Source organism: Atractosteus spatula, chromosome 1 (genome assembly GCF_055471065.1).
Source record: "Atractosteus spatula isolate fAtrSpa1 chromosome 1, fAtrSpa1.hap1, whole genome shotgun sequence".
NCBI classification, from domain to species: Eukaryota; Metazoa; Chordata; class Actinopteri; order Semionotiformes; family Lepisosteidae; genus Atractosteus; species Atractosteus spatula.
Window position 1 is genome coordinate 59817713 of NC_142706.1, and position 21574 is coordinate 59839286.

The 21574-nt window shown below is 54.5% G+C and overlaps 1 protein-coding gene across 2 annotated transcripts in view; it reads left to right on the forward strand.

Annotated features, from left to right (window-relative positions):
- The window catches only part of stat6 (signal transducer and activator of transcription 6, interleukin-4 induced), a 38726-nt gene that overhangs the window by 5697 nt on the left and 11455 nt on the right, over positions 1–21574 (forward strand). For both annotated transcript variants that reach the window (XR_016090943.1, XM_088913433.1), the window contains exons 2-10: positions 12401–12527; positions 14981–15125; positions 15712–15795; positions 16247–16484; positions 16930–17042; positions 17528–17676; positions 18770–18901; positions 20332–20508; positions 21244–21331. Coding sequence is in view for 1 of the 2 variants with exons in the window: in XM_088913433.1 (XP_088769559.1) it covers positions 12409–12527; positions 14981–15125; positions 15712–15795; positions 16247–16484; positions 16930–17042; positions 17528–17676; positions 18770–18901; positions 20332–20508; positions 21244–21331 (1245 nt within the window). In the remaining variant the exon portion in view is untranslated. The remainder of the gene's footprint in view (positions 1–12400; positions 12528–14980; positions 15126–15711; positions 15796–16246; positions 16485–16929; positions 17043–17527; positions 17677–18769; positions 18902–20331; positions 20509–21243; positions 21332–21574) is intronic.

Genomic DNA, 21574 nt, shown 5'->3' on the forward strand with positions numbered 1-21574 from the left:
GGAACAGGAGACTCCACGACCAGCATTGCCTGTGCCTGTGTGTTTCTCCCTGTGAGCCTTCTTTGTGAAAAGATACTGCTGCTCTGGAATCAGTTCGGAGAAGAACAACCAGATACATTCTGGGGCTGAAGAGAATATCCTGCACTGCACTGGCAGGCTGAAGGAACTGAGTCTTTTCAGTCTGAAGGGAGTGTCCTGCACTGACAGGCTGGAGGGACTGAGTCTCTTTAGTCTAAAGGGAGTGTCCTACACTGACAGGCTGAAGGAACTGAGTCTCTTTAGTCTGAAGGGAGTGTCCTGCACTGACAGGCTGGAGGAACTGAGTCTCTTTAGTCTGAAGGGAGTGTCCTGCACTGACAGGCTGGAGGAACTGAGTCTCTTTAGTCTGAAGGGAGTGTCCTGCACTGAGAGACTGAAGGAACTGAGTCTTTTCAGTCTGAAGGGAGTGTCCTGCACTGACAGGCTGGAGGAACTGAGTCTCTTTAGTCTGAAGGGAGTGTCCCGCACTGACAGGCTGGAGGAACTGAGTCTCTTTAGTCTGAAGGGAGTGTCCTGCACTGAGAGACTGAAGGAACTGAGTCTTTTCAGTCTGAAGAGAGTGTCCTGCACTGACAGGCTGGATGAACTGAGTCTCTATAGTCTGAAGGGAGTGTCCTAAACTGACAGGCTGAAGGAACTGAGTCTTTTCAGTCTGAAGAGAGTGTCCTGCACTGACAGGCTGGATGAACTGAGTCTCTTTAGTCTGAAGGGAGTGTCCCGCACTGACAGGCTGGAGGAACTGAGTCTCTTTAGTCTGAAGGGAGTGTCCTGCACTGAGAGACTGAAGGAACTGAGTCTTTTCAGTCTGAAGAGAGTGTCCTGCACTGACAGGCTGGATGAACTGTGTCTCTATAGTTTGAAGGGAGTGTCCCGCACTGACAGGCTGGAGGAACTGAGTCTCTTTAGTCTGAAGGGAGTGTCCTGCACTGAGAGACTGAAGGAACTGAGTCTTTTCAGTCTGAAGAGAGTGTCCTGCACTGACAGGCTGGATGAACTGAGTCTCTATAGTCTGAAGGGAGTGTCCTAAACTGACAGGCTGAGGGAACTGAGTCTCTTTAGTCTGAAGGGAGTGTCCCACGCTGACATGCTGATGTAGCTCTTTAGTCTTGAACACAGAGGACTACGAGGGGACCTGATTCAAGTAAAGTATTGGAAACCCTCAAAGATACTGACCGAGGCAGCTGAGTGGGCTTATTCAGACAGTGAAACGCAAAACAGAAGACGCAACTTGAAACTATGGAGAAATGCATTTAAAACCAAGAAGAGGAGGCATTACTGTAAAGGAAGGTGGAGAGAGCTACTCAGCCATGTTGTTGAAGTCGATACCCAGGCTTCTTTCAAGAAATGGCAGGATGAGATCCCTGGATTAATTACCAATCTAATTCCAAAAGGGCCATGTGTGCCGTATGGCCTGCTCTGGTCTGTGACTCCTCTGCGTTCTCCTTATTCTGGAAGTGCGCTGGATTGAAGCAGCTGCATCACAGCTGGCTGATATTGTTACTGGTTGTGAAGCTGACGCATCAAACGAAAATGTTGTCTGGACTAGATGGGCTGCTTTATTACCATGATCCAAGCACTGTGCTTCATTTCAGTGAGTCAGCAGGCGAGAGGTGCAGCACTGTGCCATGCCTGCCTCATGCCTGTGCCATACCAAGTGCCATACCTGCCCCACACCCACACCATACCAGTGCAATAACTGCCACACACACACACCCACACACATACCAGTGCCGTACCTGCCCCACACCCACACCATACCAGTGCAATAACTGCCACACACACAAACACCCACACACACACACCAGTGCCATACCTGCCCCACACCCACACCATACCAGTGCAATAACTGCCACACACACACACCAGTGCCGTACCTGCCCCACACCCACACCATACCAGTGCAATAACTGCCCCATAACCATACTATACCAGTGCCGTACCTGCCCCATACCCACACCATACCAGTGCCATACCAGCCCCATGTCTGCCCCACACCGACACCATACCAGTGCCATACCTGCCCCATACCCGCACCATACCAGTGCCTTTCCTGCCCCATACCCACACCATACCAGTGCCATACCAGCCCCATGTCTGCCCCATGCCTGCCCCATACCCACACCATACCAGTGCAATAACTGCCACACACACACACACCCACACACACACCAGTGCCATACCTGCCCCACACCCACACCATACCAGTGCAATAACTGCCACACACACACACCAGTGCCGTACCTGTCCAATACCCACACCATACCAGTGCCATACCATCCCCATGTCTGCCCCATGCCTGCCCCACACCGACACCATACCAGTGCCATACCAGCCCCATACCTGCCCCACACCGACACCATACCAGTGCCATATCTGCCCCATACCCGCACCATACCAGTGCCATACCAGTGCCATACCAGCCCCATGCCTGCCCCACACCGACACCATACCAGTGCCTTACCTGCCCCATACCCGCACCATACCAGTGCCTTACCTGCCCCATACCCGCACCATACCAGTGCCTTACCTGCCCCATACCCACACCATACCAGTGCCTTTCCTGCCCCATACCCGCACCATACCAGTGCCATACCAGCCCCATGTCTGCCCCATACCCACACCATACCAGTGCCGTACCTGCCCCATACCCACACCATACCAGTGCCATACCAGCCCCATGTCTGCCCCATGCCTGCCCCATACCCGCACCATACCAGTGCCATACCAGCCCCATGTCTGCCCCATACCCACACCATACCAGTGCCGTAACTGCCCCATACCCACACCATACCAGTGCCGTACCTGTCCCATACCCACACCATACCAGTGCCGTACCTGTCCCATACCCACACCATACCAGTGCCATGTCTGCCCCATGCCTGCCCCATACCCACACCATACCAGTGCCATACCTGTTGTCCCATACCCACACCATACCAGTGCCATACCTGTTGTCCCATACCCACACCATACCAGCCCCAGCTCCCTCCCTCAAACTCCCCTATGCTGTGTGGCAAGCCTGGGCAGACGCCCTGCCTGCTGAATTCCTACCTTCCTTCCTAAAGACAGACTGGAAACCCGCCTGACGAGTTGAGGCCAGTGTCATGGCTGAGGGTGTGTGCTGGGCGGGGTTGGGGGGATCGTGAGGTCAGGGGGACGGCGCGGCGGGACCCTGCTCCTGGTCTGGTGCGGGTGTGTGCACGCCGACAGCACGCAGAATAGGTTTCCAGGGAGCGGCAGCAGAGCAGTGAAGAGCCCTGCGGGTGGAGCCAGACGCCAGTCAAGTGGCTGTGTGCCACGCAGTGCCAGCCGACAGTGTTTATTTTATCAGCAGTGTGACAGTCTGCACTCGCAATCAGTGTAGAAGCGGTAGAGACAGTCCCTTCCTTAATTAGTGCACAGCCTGGCGGCTCTGTGCCGACAGGAGACGGCTGTGTCTGGTGAATGATCACAGCTGCTCCTAAGGATACGACCAAATTAACCCCCGGTATCTTCTCCTTATTAAAGGAAAACCACTTGCAGGTGTTTTAGCAGAATGGGGTTAATATGAGTGGCGCCTGATCTACAAGGAAGTCCTTCCTGTGAGCGCAGGCCGTTTCTAACCACGGAGGCCACCCGAAGGCCTCCTGATATCTGCGGCCTCAGGGCAGGCCCTCTGGAGCCCCCCCCAGCAGAGCACGATGGGATTGAACGAGCTCAGGGGCCCCGCGGACAGCTGCTGCCTTGTGTCAAAGAGCTCAGTGACAGCTTAGCTCCCAACTGGGAACAGGAGCAGCTCTTATTCCATGTGGTTTGTCGGCACTTGGAGCTGTGCGCTCTGCTGTAATGGACTGTGATTTCGTCACTGGGGACACTGGGATATAGGAGGTGCGGTGCTTAGGATGAGGCGTTAAACCTGATTTGCTTGATCATGAAAAATCCCAGGAAACATTCGGAAGAATAGGAGCGTCTGTCCTCCCTCCAGCTCCCCCTTCACCCCTTGGGGCAGCAGTGTCTCTCTCCTGCCCTGAGCTGCCCGCAGTGGGGCTGCTGTGCGTCTCCCAGGAGGGGCTGCTCTTCGCCGGGGGAGGAAGTGGGTCTCCTCCTACTGGTGAAGTGCTTTGAGGTCCTTTAGCGTGAAGAGCAAGGACAGCTTCTTCGTTGTGACCCTTGCCAAGGCACTGTTAAATAAATCTCTGTCTGCTTGAGATCTTGCAGGTGTTCTTTCCTCGTGAACTGTGACAGATCGGCTCTGAGACTCGTGCTGACAAGGCGCTTTCATTCCACAGCATCTGGTGATGCTGAAACTGGGGAGGGCAGCAGATTCTGTAAAATCAGTCTCACCCTTTGGCTCACACACCCACGACAGCTCCTGTCTTCAGGTGGAGTAGCGCAGGTCGGGAGCAGGGTGGCTCCACAGTTCAGGGTGAAGCTCATTAACAGATGGCTTTGGCGCAGGACACAGGCTTCTGTCCTTATGTTATGGCTGCCATACCTGTTCCACTAGGGCACCATGCTCAAGGGCACCATCTGTAAAGACACCGTCTCCCAGGGCACCAAACTCCTCTGGCAAAAGCTTCTAGTTCACCCTCTGAAGGGCACCAGCTTCTAGGACATCCTCTGTAAAACACCAACTTCTAGGACATCCTCTGTAAAACACCAACTTCTAGGACATCCTCTGTAAGGGCACCAGCTTCTAGGACATCCTCTGTAAAACACCAACTTCTAGGACATCCTCTGTAAAACACCAACTTCTAGGACATCCTCTGTAAGGGCACCAGCTTCTAGGACATCCTCTGTAAAACACCAACTTCTAGGACATCCTCTGTAAAACACCAACTTCTAGGACATCCTCTGTAAGGGCACCAGCTTCTAGGACATCCTCTGTAAAACACCAGCTTCTAGGACATCCTCTGTAAAACACCAGCTTCTAGGACATCCTCTGTAAGGGCACCAGCTTCTAGGACATCCTCTGTAAAACACCAGCTTCTAGGACATCCTCTGTAAGGGCACCAGCTTCTAGGACATCCTCTGTAAGGGCACCTTCTGTAAGGGCACCAGCTTCTAGGGCACCATCTTTTAAGAGGCTGTCTTCTAGGGCGCACTGTGTCGAGGTGCTGTCTTCTAGGGCGCACTGTGTCAAGGTGCTGTCTTCGAGGGTACACTGTCGAGGTGCTGTCTTCTAGGGCACACTCTGTCCAGACCCTGTTTTCTAGGGCACACTCTGTAAGGACAGTGATGAGTTGAGACTGAGGTGAGTGTGTGGAATCACAGGGAAGATTCCTGTTGTAGAGGCGAGCAGTGACCTGCATTAGTGTTGGTGTTGCCGTGCAGATTGCGCAGATAAGGTTTAAAAGTTAATGGTGTGCAAGATGAGCCAGATCTTCCCAGGATGAGTTTACAGGCTCGAGGTGCCGTACACTGCTGGTGTTGGATTACATCAGTGCTCTGCTTCAGGTCCTCCTGAGGCTTCGGTCCTGGGCTGTAAAAGACCGTAATTGCAATGAAGTTTCCCATCAATCCAATTAACTACTGAAGAGAACAGGTTGCAACGAAGGGCCGGGATACCCAGTGCAAGAGTCCTTGTTATCAGAACCACCTGAGGATGTGAATGGGTTGACAAACAGGCGAGTCCAGAGCGCATCAGATCCCACAAGACTTTGTTCGGCATGCTAGCGCCGCCCCTGTGGAGATCTGGAGAGGCTAGCCATCAGGGGTTACAGCAGCGGCAATGTCTGGCCACCCACAAGCCCCGCGAGGTTGTCTTGGTCTTTTAAGCTCCTGCAGTTTATTCAAGTTTTTAGAGAAAAACACGAGAATCGGGTGATGAAGAGATTTGTTGAATGAAGATGAGCACAGAGGAGTGCTTGGCTCAGCCTAGCAGGAGTGACTCATGGCTGACCAGACAGGCACAGAGCTCCAAAACTCCCCACTTGGAGGCTTATCTGAGCAACATCTTTAGATGTCTTTGAAGGTGTTAAAGAAAACTAGAAAACCTGATGTCATCAGCGATTACTCATTTTTCTGCACCCTGCTACATTTGTTCTTGTAAAGATAAATAAGGCTGAGAGCAGGAAGTGCTTCTTTACACAAAAGATTCACGGGAGTGTGGAACAAGCTACCAGCAGAGCAGATCCTTGGTTCACTTTGCTAGTAACTACCAGGCGAGCCAGACTGTCCGAACAGCCCCTTCTCGCTCACGGGCATCACAATCTTCACTTCTGATGATCTTAAATAGCTGAGTAGCCAACTAGATAGATAGATAAGACTTTATTGATCCCAAAGGGAAATTGATGATTGCCCCAGTTGCCCGTTTAAAAGATTTCTGTTTCACCTGCTGGGCCTGGGCCTGGGCCCGGGCCAGTGTTGGCGTCAGTAGCGCGTGAATCGGGTGTGATGCTCTTCCTGGGATCAGGGTGTAGCACCCTGGCTCTGTGAGCACCCACAGGAGCTGCGGCGCGGCAACAACTGCTATTGCAAAACAGTGAGCCACGGGTCGGTGTAACTGGTTAGTGGATTTGAATACTTCATTGTTTTGTAGTGCCTTCTGGAAACCAGTACGTACTTCTTCTTCAGGGGTGTTTCAAACCCCACAGACAGCGCAGCCTTTCCTCAGCTCCTTCATGCGGGGCCCAAACCTGAGTGTGCACAAGGCAGCCAGAAAGACTTTTATACACCAGGAAGCCCCTCCTCCGCACCACCTGATTGGCTGATTATCTCCACAGAACACGCAATTGGCCCATTCAGTGATCACCCATCCAATGACAATGGGGCATTTCCTGTGCTCGTCAAACCAGTGAGTCGGGCAGGTCAAAGGTGAGGCAGGGGCACTCCGCGCCAGAGGAGTGCCCACAAGCTTGAATCCCCCCTTGAATGACTCACAGCTGTCGTGATCCGTTTGCCGCGGCCTTCACAAGGCCAGGGGAATTCTGCACGCGTGTGACTCGCTCTTCACAGTGAAGCGTCATGCTCTGAGGAAACATGTCCTTCTACAGCAGGCTTCCTCAGCAGGCTGCCTTTTCTACTCCTTGCACATTGCGGCAGGGCGCTTTCCGACAGCTGGCAGTGCCGTCTTTGCATTGATGCTGTCAATTTTCAATTAAGCAATTAAGGAGGTGATATGAGTGCAGTGGCCTGATATGACTCGTAAGGGGTGGGGGGGAAGTCCACTGCATGACCTCATCCTGACCACTGTATCGTATGGACTACAGGCTGTCTGGGGTGGAGTTTTTCTTTTTTGAAACCAGCCCACTAACCTTGGCCCGGTTCGCGTTACGTTTGCAAAGCAAAGGGGTGGTTTTTCGTTTTATGCCAAGATTCCACTTCTCTCTGTGTGTCCTTGTTCCCAGATCCAATGTTTACAGCAGTGAATTTCCTCTCCCGGCACGAAGATTGATGATGTTAGGCGCATGCCAGCTAAGACTCTTTCATAGTCCAGCTGTATTTATGTACTGTAAGCACAAACACTGGACTTCTGTACAGAGAGCTACTGGTCAGCTCCAGAGCCACAGGCCCAGACTTCCCTCATTCCTGTACAGAGAGCTACTGGTCAGCTCCAGAGCTACAGGCCCAGACTTCCCTCATTCCTGTACAGAGAGCTACTGGTCAGCTCCAGAGCCACAGGCCCAGACTTCCCTCATTCCTGTACAGAGAGCTACTGGTCAGCTCCAGAGCTACAGGCCCAGACTTCCCTCATTCCTGTACAGAGAGCTACAGGTCAGCTCCAGAGCTACAGGCCCAGACTTCCCTCATTCCTGTACAGAGAGCTACAGGTCAGCTCCAGAGCTACAGGCCCAGACTTCCCTCATTCGTGTACAGAGAGCTACAGGTCAGCTCCAGAGCTACAGGCCCAGACTTCCCTCATTCCTGTACAGAGAGCTACAGGTCAGCTCCAGAGCTACAGGCCCAGACTTCCCTCATTCCTGTACAGAGAGCTACAGGTCAGCTCCAGAGCTACAGGCCCAGACTTCCCTCATTCCTGTAATGAGAGCTACTGGTCAGCTCCAGAGCTAGAGGCCCAGACTTCCCTCATTCCTGTACAGAGAGCTACAGGTCAGCTCCAGAGCTACAGGCCCAGACTTCCCTCATTCCTGTAATGAGAGCTACTGGTCAGCTCCAGAGCTAGAGGCCCAGACTTCCCTCATTCCTGTACAGAGAGCTACAGGTCAGCTCCAGAGCTACAGGCCCAGACTTCCCTCATTCGTGTACAGAGAGCTACAGGTCAGCTCCAGAGCTACAGGCCCAGACTTCCCTCATTCCTGTACAGAGAGCTATGATTTCCGTGAGAATATGCTTTTACTGCCTCATACACACACTCTTCCGATGGTGGCCAAATACACCACTGTGCTAAGAATGTGTGTGTGTGTATGAGGGGGCAGGATAAGACGAAAAAAATATTCTGAAGCCTGGAACACCAAGCAAAAAGAAAACTGAGAACAAATGTAAATATTTTCACCTGCTAGAATGTAACCACAGAATAAAAGCAGTGTTTTTTAAATGGGAAATCAAGTAGCGGTCTTGTATAGGATTCCAGCAGAAGAAAAGGGACTGTATTGTTTTCGCCTTTGAAAGGTTGTACCAACGGTGTTCCCGATGCTCAGATGGAACCCCTCCAAGAACAGAATCCCTCCCATCTTCCGAGAGGTCAGATTGCGAAAGGCAGGGGATGCAGTGGGGAAGTTTGTTTTCCTCGGAGCCTGGGAGTTGAGGACGGGCCTGAAAGGCGAGAGGCACCAGTCCCCGCTGGTTGGCGTGCGAGATTGGCGCGCCGGCTGGGGCGTTCCGCCTGCGGGCATGGCGAGTCGTGAAGGGTGAAGCGATCCGTGCCAGAGAAGTCCAAGGGCGGGACGTGGCGGGACGTGGCTGGCCAGCGCGGTCGGTTCTTTACGGGTGCAGGGCTAGACGCTTCACGAGCTCCTCGGCATGATCGGAACGATGGCGTTTCACCGCAGTAAAAGCACAGTAGGGAAAACACAATTGTACGGCAGCAGAGCTCTCCAGGGAGCAGGAGGGGCTGCAGCACCTGGAGAAAACGCACTCCGGTGTGGGGAGAGCGTGCAGACTCCACACAGACAGGTGCTGCAAGCTGGACTCAAACCAGTTCGATTCAGTTCAGTCCACTCCAGCTGTTGCCTGCTTCCAGCGTTCCAGTTTGAGTAGACCTGATAAGGGAGAGACATTGCAGGAACACAGTGCATTCTGTATAAATGAGGACCAGTCAGGAGGTGTCTTCAAGTCCACAGTTACGCAGGAGTTGTGCCTGTGGTTTAGAGTTACTCTGGGCCACAACAGCTGTGCTCACTTCTGTGAAGAGCAGTTGAATTGCATGGTAGTATTGAATTTCATACCTTTGGTTTACTAGCATGTTTTGTGTACTGTGCCGATAAACTGTAATAGTAGTGGAGGCTGTAGCTGTACTTGGGGACTGTAGCTGTACTGGAGGGCTGTAGCTGTACTGGGGACTGTAGCTGTACTGGGGGGCTGTAGCTGTACTTGGGGACTGTAGCTGTACTGGGGGGCTGTAGCTGTACTGGGGGACTGTAGCTGTACTTGGGGGCTGTAGCTGTACTTGGGGGCTGTAATAGTAGTGGGGGCTGTAGCTGTACTTGGGGACTGTAGCTGTACTGGAGGGCTGTAGCTGTACTTGGAGACTGTAGCTGTACTGGAGGGCTGTAGCTGTACTTGGGGACTGTAGCTGTACTTGGGGGCTGTAATAGTAGTGGGGGCCGTAGCTGTACTGGAGGGCCGTAGCTGTACTTGGGGACTGTAGCTGTACTGGAGGGCTGTAGCTGTACTTGGGGACTGTAGCTGTACTTGAGGGCTGTAGCTGTACTGGAGGGCTGTAGCTGTACTTGGAGACTGTAGCTGTACTGGAGGGCTGTAGCTGTACTGGGGACTGTAGCTGTACTTGGGGGCTGTAATAGTAGTGGGGGCTGTAGCTGTACTTGGGGACTGTAGCTGTAATGGGGACTGTAGCTGTACTTGGGGACTGTAGCTGTACTGGAGGGCTGTAGCTATACTTGGAGACTGTAGCTGTACTGGAGGGCTGTAGCTGTACTTGGGGGCTGTAGCTGTACTGGAGGGCTGTAGCTGTACTTGGGGACTGTAGCTGTACTGGGGGGCTGTAGCTGTACTGGGGACTGTAACTACTGGGGCTGTAGCTGTACTTGGGGGCTGTAGCTGTATGGTGGGGAGTAGTTGTACTGGAGGCTGTACTGATGTTGGGTGCTAGACCAGTTGGCTGTTTTCCAAGAATTCCCGATGCCCTTTTCCATGACTCGAAAGCTCTGGAAGGACCAGGAGCAGGCATGCGGAGCTGTCTGTTCGTGTCTCTGGCTGAAACTGACATTCCCGAATAAAAAATGTCATACAGTAGTTTCTCAGTGGCACGCTTCTCCTGAGACAGTGTGTAGTTTCAGACTCGGCGGATTAGTTTTGCGTCAAGTGGAAGGTGTTACTCTGCCAGTAAACTTCTGTTGAGTTATGTCATGCGCTGGAATAGTTTTTTTTTCTTTTTCAAAGTTCCCTTTTTTAATATTACCATACTTGCGTAATTGTTTAAACTCCCGAAACAGCTCCTTGGCCCAACAATTTTACTGGAGACTCGCTGACTCCAGTAAAAAAGACTTGCTGGAGTTGCTGCAGGTGGTTGGGAGCAGCTCCTGTCGGTCTCTCGCGACACAGGAGCTAAGGAAGGGAGAAGAATTCCAGAAATCTTCTAATGGCTTTCAGTTTAGGGATCCAGGGGAGCTGGAGACTATCCCAGTAAGCACTGATAAAACACCAGTCCATCACATGGCACACAGGGACTCACACTCACACCAGGGCCAGTTTTCCCAGAAGCCAGTTACCCCTCCAGCATGTCTCTGGACTGTGGGGGGAGACTGGAGCTCCTGAAGGAAACGCTGGTGGACACAGGGAGGCATGCCCCCCTGCCCTGCTATGCATTCTTATTTATCGCCACTGCTTGAGAAAACTGAGTTGTGAGGAATTGAGGAAAAAGCAGTTACTGTTGGCAGCACCTCGCCTCGTCCAAGGAAGCATACATACTGTACATGTGTGTATTTTCACACACATACTGACAGCCTGCTCACCTGTCTGTCTGTCTGTCTGTCTGTCTGTCTGTCTGTCTGTCTGTCTGTCTGTCTGTCTGTCTGTCTGTCTGTCTGTCTGTCTGTCTGTCTGTCTGTTCATTTACCTGCCTGTTACCCTGCTGACCTCCCTGCTGCCTATCAGTCTGCTCACGTTTACTTGTCTGTGTGCAATCAGAGCGAAACAGGAAGTCAGGCAGTCTGTACGCAGCTCAGAACAGGAAGCTGGGAGCGAGTTGCATGAACGGAAGCTGCAGGCTCAGCTGCTGCACACCCAGAAGGTCCCGTTCGCGGTTCGCGGTGGCCCCAGCATACTGTACGCCTGCGGGCCTCATCCTGCCTGGTTCCTTCGGCAAAGCAGCGGTATAACCACAGGACACAGCCTGCAGATTCCGCACGGGAAAAAGTGAATAGTGTCGGCAGTCTATACGGGCAAAAAAAAGGACAAGAAGGGGATCATTTAAAACCCAAAATGATCCCACGACAGGACAGACCCTTTGGGAAGGTGTGCACACAGGGTTTGTAAACAGCCCGACCTGCCCCTGACGCTATCAGGGGTTACTGCTAGGGGAGGACATCCTGTTGAAACCACGATCAAAGCTTGACAAAGCAAACGAGCTGTGACAGTACAACTGTGGCACAAAGCTGGGGGGGGGGAATGTGCGGCACCATGAACACCCAGGAGCATCCTCAAGGTCCCTCTGCCCCCGGGAGAAACACAATCATCCCTTTCTCACCACGACCCGGGTTCCGAGCTCTCGGCGGGTCCCCGTCCCCTTATCTGGCGAGGGGAGCGCTGTATCAGTGGACATGGCTGGTGTTTCAGTGCAGGCTGGCCCGTGGGCTTCCTGAGCCCCTCCATGTGCCTCCCTCAGATAAGGACTCCAGGAAGCTGCTTTCGAAACGGGCCCTCGGCCCCCGTCCGCACACAGGAGCGGGCCAGCCAATCAGAGGGAGGCAGGCGGCGCCACGCCTCTGGAGCGACACGCACTGACACACACTCAGCGTGACTGCGACTGGCTGAGCTTCTCAGTGCCGGCTCTCCTGCCAAACTCCGCCCTGCCTCAGGAGGTCGTGTATCTCCACGCGGCTTGTCCCCCTGTGACTCGCATTTTCCATGTTTCCAGCGCAGTCATGACTGTGCTGGGCTGCCAACAGAAACAGCAGACGGCAAGAGAACGTGGATTCCCACAGGAAATCTGTAGAGACGCGTCTGCTTGAAACCAGCACAGCTCTTCCTCTCTGCCCCCGCCCGCCCTCACTCTGTCTCTTTCCTCTTCCTCTCCCCCCAGGCCTGACGATGGCGCTGTGGAAGCAGGTGCAGCTCCTGCCCACGCAGACCCTGAGTGAGCTGTACCCCAGCAGCTTCCCCATCGATGTGCGGCACTACCTCGCCAGCTGGATCGAGGAGCAGCGCTGGTATGGCACCACGGGCCGGTCTGGAGCAGAGAGACAGGCCAACATGCAGACACACACACAGACAGACAGTCTGAGGGGCGCACACACCGAACCAGGGGAAGGACGGACAGAGAGGGAGACGGGCTGATTGGTAGCTCGGACAGACAGATACAGAGACAGACAGAGGCTGATGCACAGTATGTGGACAAGCGCACCTGAACATCCGACAGACTGATGAGCTGAGACACTGGGAGAGTTTGTGGTTGATCGACAAGCACAAACAGAGACAAACTGGTGGACAGAGTGATGCACAGACACAGATCGATCGACAGGCGTGAACAGAGACAGGTTCACAGACACAGATTGATCGACAGGCGTGAACAGAGACAGGTGCACAGACACAGATTGATCGACAGGCGTGAACAGAGACAGGCACAGACAGAGAGTGATCGACAGGCGTGAACAGAGACAGGGGCACAGATACAGATTGATTGACAGGCATGAACAGAGACGGGCACAGACACAGATTGATCGACAGGCGTGAACAGAGACAGGCACAGACAGAGAGTGATCGACAGGCGTGAACAGAGACGGGCACAGATACAGATTGATTGACAGGCGTGAACAGAGACGGGCACGGACACAGTGATCAACAGGCGTGAACAGACTGCGGCACAGACACAGATTGATCGACAGGCATGAATGGAGATGGGCACAGACACAGATTGATCGACGGGTGTGAACAGAGAGGTGCACAGACACAGATTGATCGACGGGCACAGACAGATTGATCAACAGGCGTGAACGGAGACGGGCACAGACGCAGGGTGATCGACAGGCGTAAACAGCAACGAGCACAGACAGAGTGATCGACAGGCGTGAACAGAGACAGGTGCACAGACACAGTGATCGACAGGTGTGAACAGAGACAGGTGCACAGACACAGATTGATCGACAGGTGTGAACAGCGACGGGCACAGACACAGAGTGATCAACAGGCGTGAACAGAGACAGGTGCACAGACACAGATTGATTGACAGGCGTGAACAGAGACGGGCATAGACACAGATTGATCGACAGGCGTGAACAGAGACAGGTGCACAGACACAGATTGATTGACAGGCGTGAACAGAGACGTGCACAGACACAGAGTGATCGACAGGCGTGAACAGAGACAGGTGCACAGACACAGAGTGATCGACATGCGTGAACAGAGACGTGCACAGACACAGAGTGATCGACAGGCGTGAACAGAGACAGGTGCACAGACACAGATTGATCGACAGGCGTGAACAGCGAAGGGCACAGACACAGAGTGATTGACATGCGTGAACAGAGACAGGTGCACAGACACAGAGTGATCGACAGGCGTGAACAGAGACAGGTGCACAGACACAGAGTGATCGACAGGCGTGAACAGAGACAGGTGCACAGACACAGATTGATTGACAGGCGTGAACAGAGACGGGCACAGACACAGAGTGATCGACAGGCGTGAACAGAGACAGGTGCACAGACACAGATTGATCGACAGGCGTGAACAGCGAAGGGCACAGACACAGAGTGATTGACGTGCGTGAACAGAGACATGTGCACAGACACAGAGTGATCGACAGGCGTGAACAGAGACAGGTGCACAGACACAGATTGATTGACAGGCGTGAACAGAGACAGGTGCACAGACACAGATTGATTGACAGGCGTGAACAGAGACGGGCACAGACACAGATTGATTGACAGGCGTGAACAGCGAAGGGCACAGACACAGAGTGATTGACATGCGTGAACAGAGACAGGTGCACAGACACAGAGTGATCGACAGGCGTGAACAGAGACAGGTGCACAGACACAGAGTGATCGACAGGCGTGAACAGAGACAGGTGCACAGACACAGATTGATTGACAGGCGTGAACAGAGACGGGCACAGACACAGAGTGATCGACAGGCGTGAACAGAGACAGGTGCACAGACACAGATTGATCGACAGGCGTGAACAGCGAAGGGCACAGACACAGAGTGATTGACGTGCGTGAACAGAGACATGTGCACAGACACAGAGTGATCGACAGGCGTGAACAGAGACAGGTGCACAGACACAGAGTGATCGACAGGCGTGAACAGAGACAGGTGCACAGACACAGATTGATTGACAGGCGTGAACAGAGACAGGTGCACAGACACAGATTGATTGACAGGCGTGAACAGAGACGGGCACAGACACAGATTGATTGACAGGCGTGAACAGAGACGGGCACAGACACAGATTGATTGACAGGCGTGAACAGAGACAGGTGCACAGACACAGATTGATTGACAGGCGTGAACAGAGACGGGCACAGACACAGATTGATTGACAGGCGTGAACAGAAACGGGTACAGACACAGAGTGATCAACAGGCCTGTTGTCAGCCAGAGACAGGGGCACAGACTGGCATGTGCACAGTCACATGCTGTTATCACTGTGTCCTGGCAGGGAGGAGTTTGACCTGGAGGACCCCAGCGGCGAGCCGGCTGCCCTGGACCTGCTGGAAAAGATCACGGCCTACCTGACCAGTCTGGCCCAGCACAACCCAGATGTGGTGGAAAAGATGAGGCTGCAGCAGGTCGTCAGGAACATGGTAATTTCCTCTAGTCCATCCAGGGGCCACATCAACAAGACTACATTCATCTAGTTAAAGGGGAGATTTAATCCTTATGTCTGTACCCTCGTTAAGTACACAGGATCTGTATTTAATACTGCAATCTGTACCCTCGTTAAGACCGCAGGATCTGTATTTAATACCGCAGTCTGTACCCTCGTTAAGTACACAGGATCTGTATTTAATACTGCAGTCTGTACCCTCGTTAAGACCGCAGGATCTGTATTTAATACTGCAGTCTATACCCCTGTTAAGGCCACAGGATCTGTATTTAATACTGCAGTCTGTACCTTTGTTAAGGCCACAGGATCTGTATTTAATACCGCAGTCTGTACCCTTGTTAAGTACACACAATCTGTATTTAATACTGCAGTCTGTACCCTTGTTAAGTACACACGATCTGTATTTAATACTGCAGTCTGTACCCTTGTTAAGTACACACGATCTGTATTTAATACTGCAGTCTGTACCCTTGTTAAGTACACAGGGTACATGTGTAAACCTGCAGTCTGCCTGTTTCTATGACATTGGCTGCGCTGGCTGCTGACTGTCTCTGCTCTTCCAGAGCGCGTTCCGCTCTCAGCCCCTCCAGCTGGTCGCCACGGTGCAGGACATCCTGAAGAAGGAGAGAGCCCTGCTCAACCAGTTGGTAAACACCCCTGCCTCTTACCCAACACACAGCACTGCTCACGCCTTCTGACGTCTCCCACCAAATAGCAGCATGGCTTTTAACATCAGTAGCGACAGTAATAGCAGACACAGGAGCAACAGTAGCACATACCAGTAGGAGCAGTCAATTTAATGCCCTTGATCACAACAGAAGCAGGATGAGTGTAGCATCTCTAATAAGTAAGAGCATTAGTACTCACAGTAAGAGCAGTAGGAGGTGTGAGTGTAGCAGTGGAGTAAGAGCATTGGTACTCACAGTAAGAGCAGTAGGAGGTGTGAGTAAGAACATTAGTACTTACAGTATCAGCAGGTGCAGGTATACGTGTAGCAGTGGAGTAAGAACACAAGAACCAGCAGCAGCTGCAGCTCTCACTATATCAGTTATAACAGCACACCCCCTCCTCTCTCCCTTTCTCTCCTACTCCTGCCAGGTGTTCCCCCCGTCCCCTAGGAACCCACAGTGCCCTCCAGCTGCCTCTTCTCTGCCAGGGGGGGCCCCGGTGTCCGCGTCCGCAGCCCAGGGCAGCAAGGGCGCCCTGCGAGAGGAGAGGAGGAGGGAGCTGGACCAGCTGGTGGTCCGGGTTCTGGACATCCAGAAATGCCGTCAGAAGATCCACCAGCTGCAGGAGGAGCTGAACTGGGACAGACAGAACTGCGAGTCCATGCAGGGTGGGTGGTGTGGGGGGTTATAACACCTGATCTTGGATATCTACAGCAGCTCCCACACACAGGAGACACTGCTGTGCACGCTGAGGAGACAAGTTCCCATATTTAATACTGCAGTCTGTACCCTCATTAAGGCCACAGGATCTGTATTTAATACTGCAGTCTGTACCCTCGTTAAGGCCACAGGATCTGTATTTAATACTGCAGTCTGTACTCCCGTTAAGGCCACAGGATCTGTATTTAATACAGCAGTCTGTACCCCTGTTAAGGGCACAAGATCTGTATTTAATACTGCAGTCTGTACCCTCGTTAAGGCCACAGGATCTGTATTTAATACTGCAGTCTGTACCCTTGTTAAGAACACAGGATCTGTATTTAATACTACAGTCTGTACCCTCGTTACGGACACAGGATCTGTATTTAAAAGCTGCCTTGTGTCCCTCTGCAGCCCAGGTCCAACAGAACAAGAAGAGTGGGTCAGATCCAAAGCTGGCAGAGAGCTGCACCAACCTGCAGAATCGCATTCAGCAACTGGAGTTCAACTGCCAGGGACTCGCCAAGGTAACATATGGCTGTACATACACAGACACACTCCCCCGGAGGAGCAGGCCACGTGCACAGACACACTCCCCCGTAGGAGCAGGCCACGTGCACGGACACACTCCCGTAGGAGCAGGCCACGTGCACGGACACACTCCCGTAGGAGCAGGCCACGTGCACGGACACACTCCCGTAGGAGCAGGCCACGTGCACGGACACACTCCCGTAGGAGCAGGCCACTTGCACGGACACACTCCCTAAGGAGCAGGCCACGTGCACGGACACAGTCCCTAAGGAGCAGGCCACGTGCACGGACACAGTCCCTAAGGAGCAGGCCACGTGCACGGACACACTCCCGGAGGAGCAGGCCACGTGCACGGACACACTCCCGCAGGAGCAGGCTGTGCACAGACACAGTGGCAGTGGGGCAGGTGCACACGGGGCCAGTGTCTGGGAGGTGGGAGATCTGCCTCACCTCACCGACTCTCTGCTCTTGGGCTCTGCAGCAGCGGCTCCAGTTCCTGCAGGAGGGCGTGTCCAGCCTGGACCAGTGCCAGGCCCACCTGCTGCTGTGGCTGCGAGCCTGGCGCCGCGAGCAGCACCTGGCTACCATCGGGGCTCCCTTCGACGACAACCTGGCGCCCCTGCAGACATGGTGAGAACCCCGTCACGCTCACCTGGCCAGCAGTACACAAAGACACTCCCAGGTTTTCCTGCAGTGACACATACAGCAAACGACCCTGAGACATGCACACATTCCTGGAATAGTGCAGAGGCGCTCTGCCTCACTGGCACTCCTCTCCTCGCCTGTGGAGCAGGGAATGCCCCCCTAAGCCTGCCCTGCAGAGAGCAGCTCGGCTAGGGACGGGACATTTGCATATGATTTGCTTCTGTCCTGATAACGGTGATGGGGTTATCTGGTGATCTGCGCCAGTAAGTGTTCTGTGAAGTGGAACGATTATCAGCTCTCTCCAGCTCTGTCCCTCCATCAGCAGGCCTGATCTGGGGCTGTTTCAGGTTTGATCATCTTCTAAATACTTGGTGAGCCCATGAAGTACGCGGTGGGTCATGTTGTAAAAATAATTCCAGCCCCTCGAAACTTACCTTGGATAACGGCGTCAGATGCATTAAGGAAGAAGAACAGTAAGAACAGGGGAAAGATAATTCCCCGGACTACAGAATAGGACTTTTTTAGTAACTGAGAGGGGTTTTAAAATGTCTGACTGTTTGGATGATTTACCTGATTGAGTCAGGCTGAACGCAGCCGCAATTAAAGAATGCATCCAAACTCCTCAGTTTCATCCAAATTCCTCGCCCTGATCCCGGAGAGCCCCAATCTTCCAGGGTCGACGAGAGTAATTGGTTCAGTGGAGCGGTTCAAAGCCAGGCACAGCTGGCACTGCAGTGGCTTCAGAATAGAGGAGCTCCTGTTTTGTTTTGTTTTTTGCCAAGTTCTGCTGATATCTGTGTTTATCTGTGTTTTCTAACCAGGAAGTCACACATTAAATGAAAAAAAAAACTTTTCATCTGCTTATTTTAAACTGCGATAAAACTGGAGATCCCATCTGGAGACCCATTGTCTCTGGCACTGTGGCAGACCAGCAGTTGAGATGGTGAATTATTTTAACAAATGTTCACGTAGAGACCCCCTGCGCTCGTTCGCTCTCCCAGCTCCCAGCACACACTTCCCCTCTGCTAATGGGCCAGCACTGGACTTCTCCCATCACCCCTCCTGCTCCCCTGTCCAGGTGCGAGCAGCTGCTGGGAGTGAATATGCAGCTCAGTCAGGAGGTGATCATCGCCAGCCGGGACTCCGGGCCCGAGCCCTTCAGGGAGCTGCAGGAGAGGCTGAGCCTGCTGCTCAAGACGCTCATCCAGAGGTACGGCAGGGGAGACAGGGGGGTACGGGCAGGGGGAGACAGGGGTATGGGCAGGGGAGACAGGGGGGTACGGGCAGGGGGAGACAGGGGTATGGGCAGGGGAGACAGGGGGGTACGGGCAGGGGGAGACAGGGGTATGGGCAGGGGAGACAGGGGGGTACGGGCAGGGGGAGACAGGGGTATGGGCAGGGGAGACAGGGGGGTACGGGCAGGGGGAGACAGGGGTATGGGCAGGGGAGACAGGGGGGTACGGGCAGGGGGAGACAGGGGTATGGGCAGGGGAGACGGGGGTACGGGCAGGGGGAGACAGGGGTATGGGCAGGGGAGACAGGGGGGTACGGGCAGGGGAGACAGGAGGGTACGGGCAGGGGAGACAGGGGTATGGGCAGGGGAGACAGGGGGGTACGGGCAGGGGAGACAGGAGGGTACGGGCAGGGGAGACAGGGGGGTACGGGCAGGGGGAGACAGGAGGGTACGGGCAGGGGAGACAGGGGGGTACGGGCAGGGGGAGACAGGGGTATGGGCAGGGGAGACAGGGGGGTACGGGCAGGGGGAGACAGGGGTATGGGCAGGGGAGACAGGAGGGTACGGGCAGGGGGAGACAGGAGGGTACGGGCAGGGGGAGACAGGGGTATGGGCAGGGGAGACGGGGGTACGGGCAGGGGGAGACAGGAGGGTACGGGCAGGGGGAGACAGGGGTATGGGCAGGGGAGACAGGGGGGTACGGGCAGGGGGAGACAGGGGTATGGGCAGGGGGAGACGGGTATGGGCAGGGGAGACAGGAGGGTACGGGCAGGGGGAGACAGGGGTATGGGCAGGGGAGACGGGGGTACGGGCAGGGGGAGACGGGTATGGGCAGGGGAGACAGGGGGGTACGGGCAGGGGGAGACAGGGGTATGGGCAGGGGAGACAGGAGGGTACGGGCAGGGGGAGACAGGAGGGTACGGGCAGGGGGAGACTGGTACGGGCAGGGGGAGACGGGATTACAGCAGAGGGAGACGGGGGTACGGGCAGGGTGAGACTGGGGGACTGGCAGAGGGAGGGAGAGGAGGGGAGAGGGGGTACAGTCAGAGGGAGGGAGAGTGAGGAGGGGTACAGTCAGAGAGAGGGAAAGGAGGAAAGGGAGGAGAAAGAGGGGGTACAGTCAGAGAGAGGGAGAGAAGGAGAAAGAGGGGGTACAGTCAGAGGAAGGGAAAGTGAGGAGGGGACCAGTCGGAGGGAGAGAGGGTGTGGACACACAGAGAGAAGAGATGAAAGGACTGTTTTTTTGGAAAACAGACATGCTGCAACAGAGCCCACTACCCACTCCACTCACACGGACACCATGTCCCTGCCAGTGGGGGGGTGTGGTGGCTCATGCTCATGGGCAGTGGTGTCTGAGGCCAGAACATCCGAGTAATCCTCCGCTCCCCCCCACTCCTCTCTCGCAGCTCTATGCTGGTGGACAAGCAGCCCCACCAGGTGATCAAGACGCAGAGCAAGTTTTCCACCACGGTGCGCTACCTGCTGGGGGAGAAGGTGTCCTCAGGGAAGCCTGCTGTCGTCAAAGCGCAGATCATCACCGAGGCTCAGGCCAGGAATCTGGGGCAGCCAGGATCCCTGCTGCAGTGAGGATCGCCTTCCTTCCCCCTGCACTGACCCCACACCGACCCCACTGTCCCCCCACACCGACCCCGCTGTCCCCCCACACTGACCACACTGACCCCGCTGTCACCCCCACACTGACCCCGCTGTCACACCCAGACTGACCCCGCTGTCCCCCCACTCTGACCACACTGACCCCGCTGTCCCCCCACACTGACCCCACTGTCCCCACTGTCCCCCCACACTGACCACACCGACCCCGCTGTCACCCCCACACCGACCCCACTGTCACCCCCACACTGACCACACCAACCCCGCTGTCCCCCCACACTGACCCCGCTGTCCCCCCCACACCGACCCCACTGTCACCCCCACACCGACCCTGCTGTCCCCCCACACCGACCCCGCTGTCACCCCCACACCGACCCCGCTGTCACCCCCACACTGACCCCGCTGTCCCCCCACACCGACCCCACTGTCCCCCCCACACTGACCCCGCTGTCCCCCCCACACCGACCCCACTGTCACCCCCACACTGACCACACCGACCCCGCTGTCATCCCCACACTGACCCCGCTGTCACCCCCACACCATTCGACAGGATGTTAAGTTCCCCCTGCTCTGATAGCAGCAGATGTGTTACTGAACATCATAGTTCATTTTTTTTATGAGAAGGTGGTGCTAAGGTGGGGCTCCATTACTGGATAATTCGTGTTTAATTCTGGCGTGTGAATTCTGGGGGACCCCTCTTGTTACAGGGAGAATGTGGGGGAACTCATCAACAACTCGGCCATCCTGGATCACAACGCCTCCACCAAGAGTACTTGCGCCACCTTCAGGAACATGGTGGGTACTGCAGAGGCACAGAGTGCCACACAACTGCACAGGCCTTAGACCAGGGGTTCCAGACCTAGTCCTGGGGACCCCCACACCCCTGGATCTGGTTGCCACTGGGCTCTTAATTGAATTCACGAGCTTCTCTTAGAAAGCCAGACCTTTTAAGTTACTAACATAAAAAACCACCTTCAAAATTCACATTAATCCTATTATGAAGCTCAGTGAGGGAACAGCCATGTGTGTGGGGCTCCC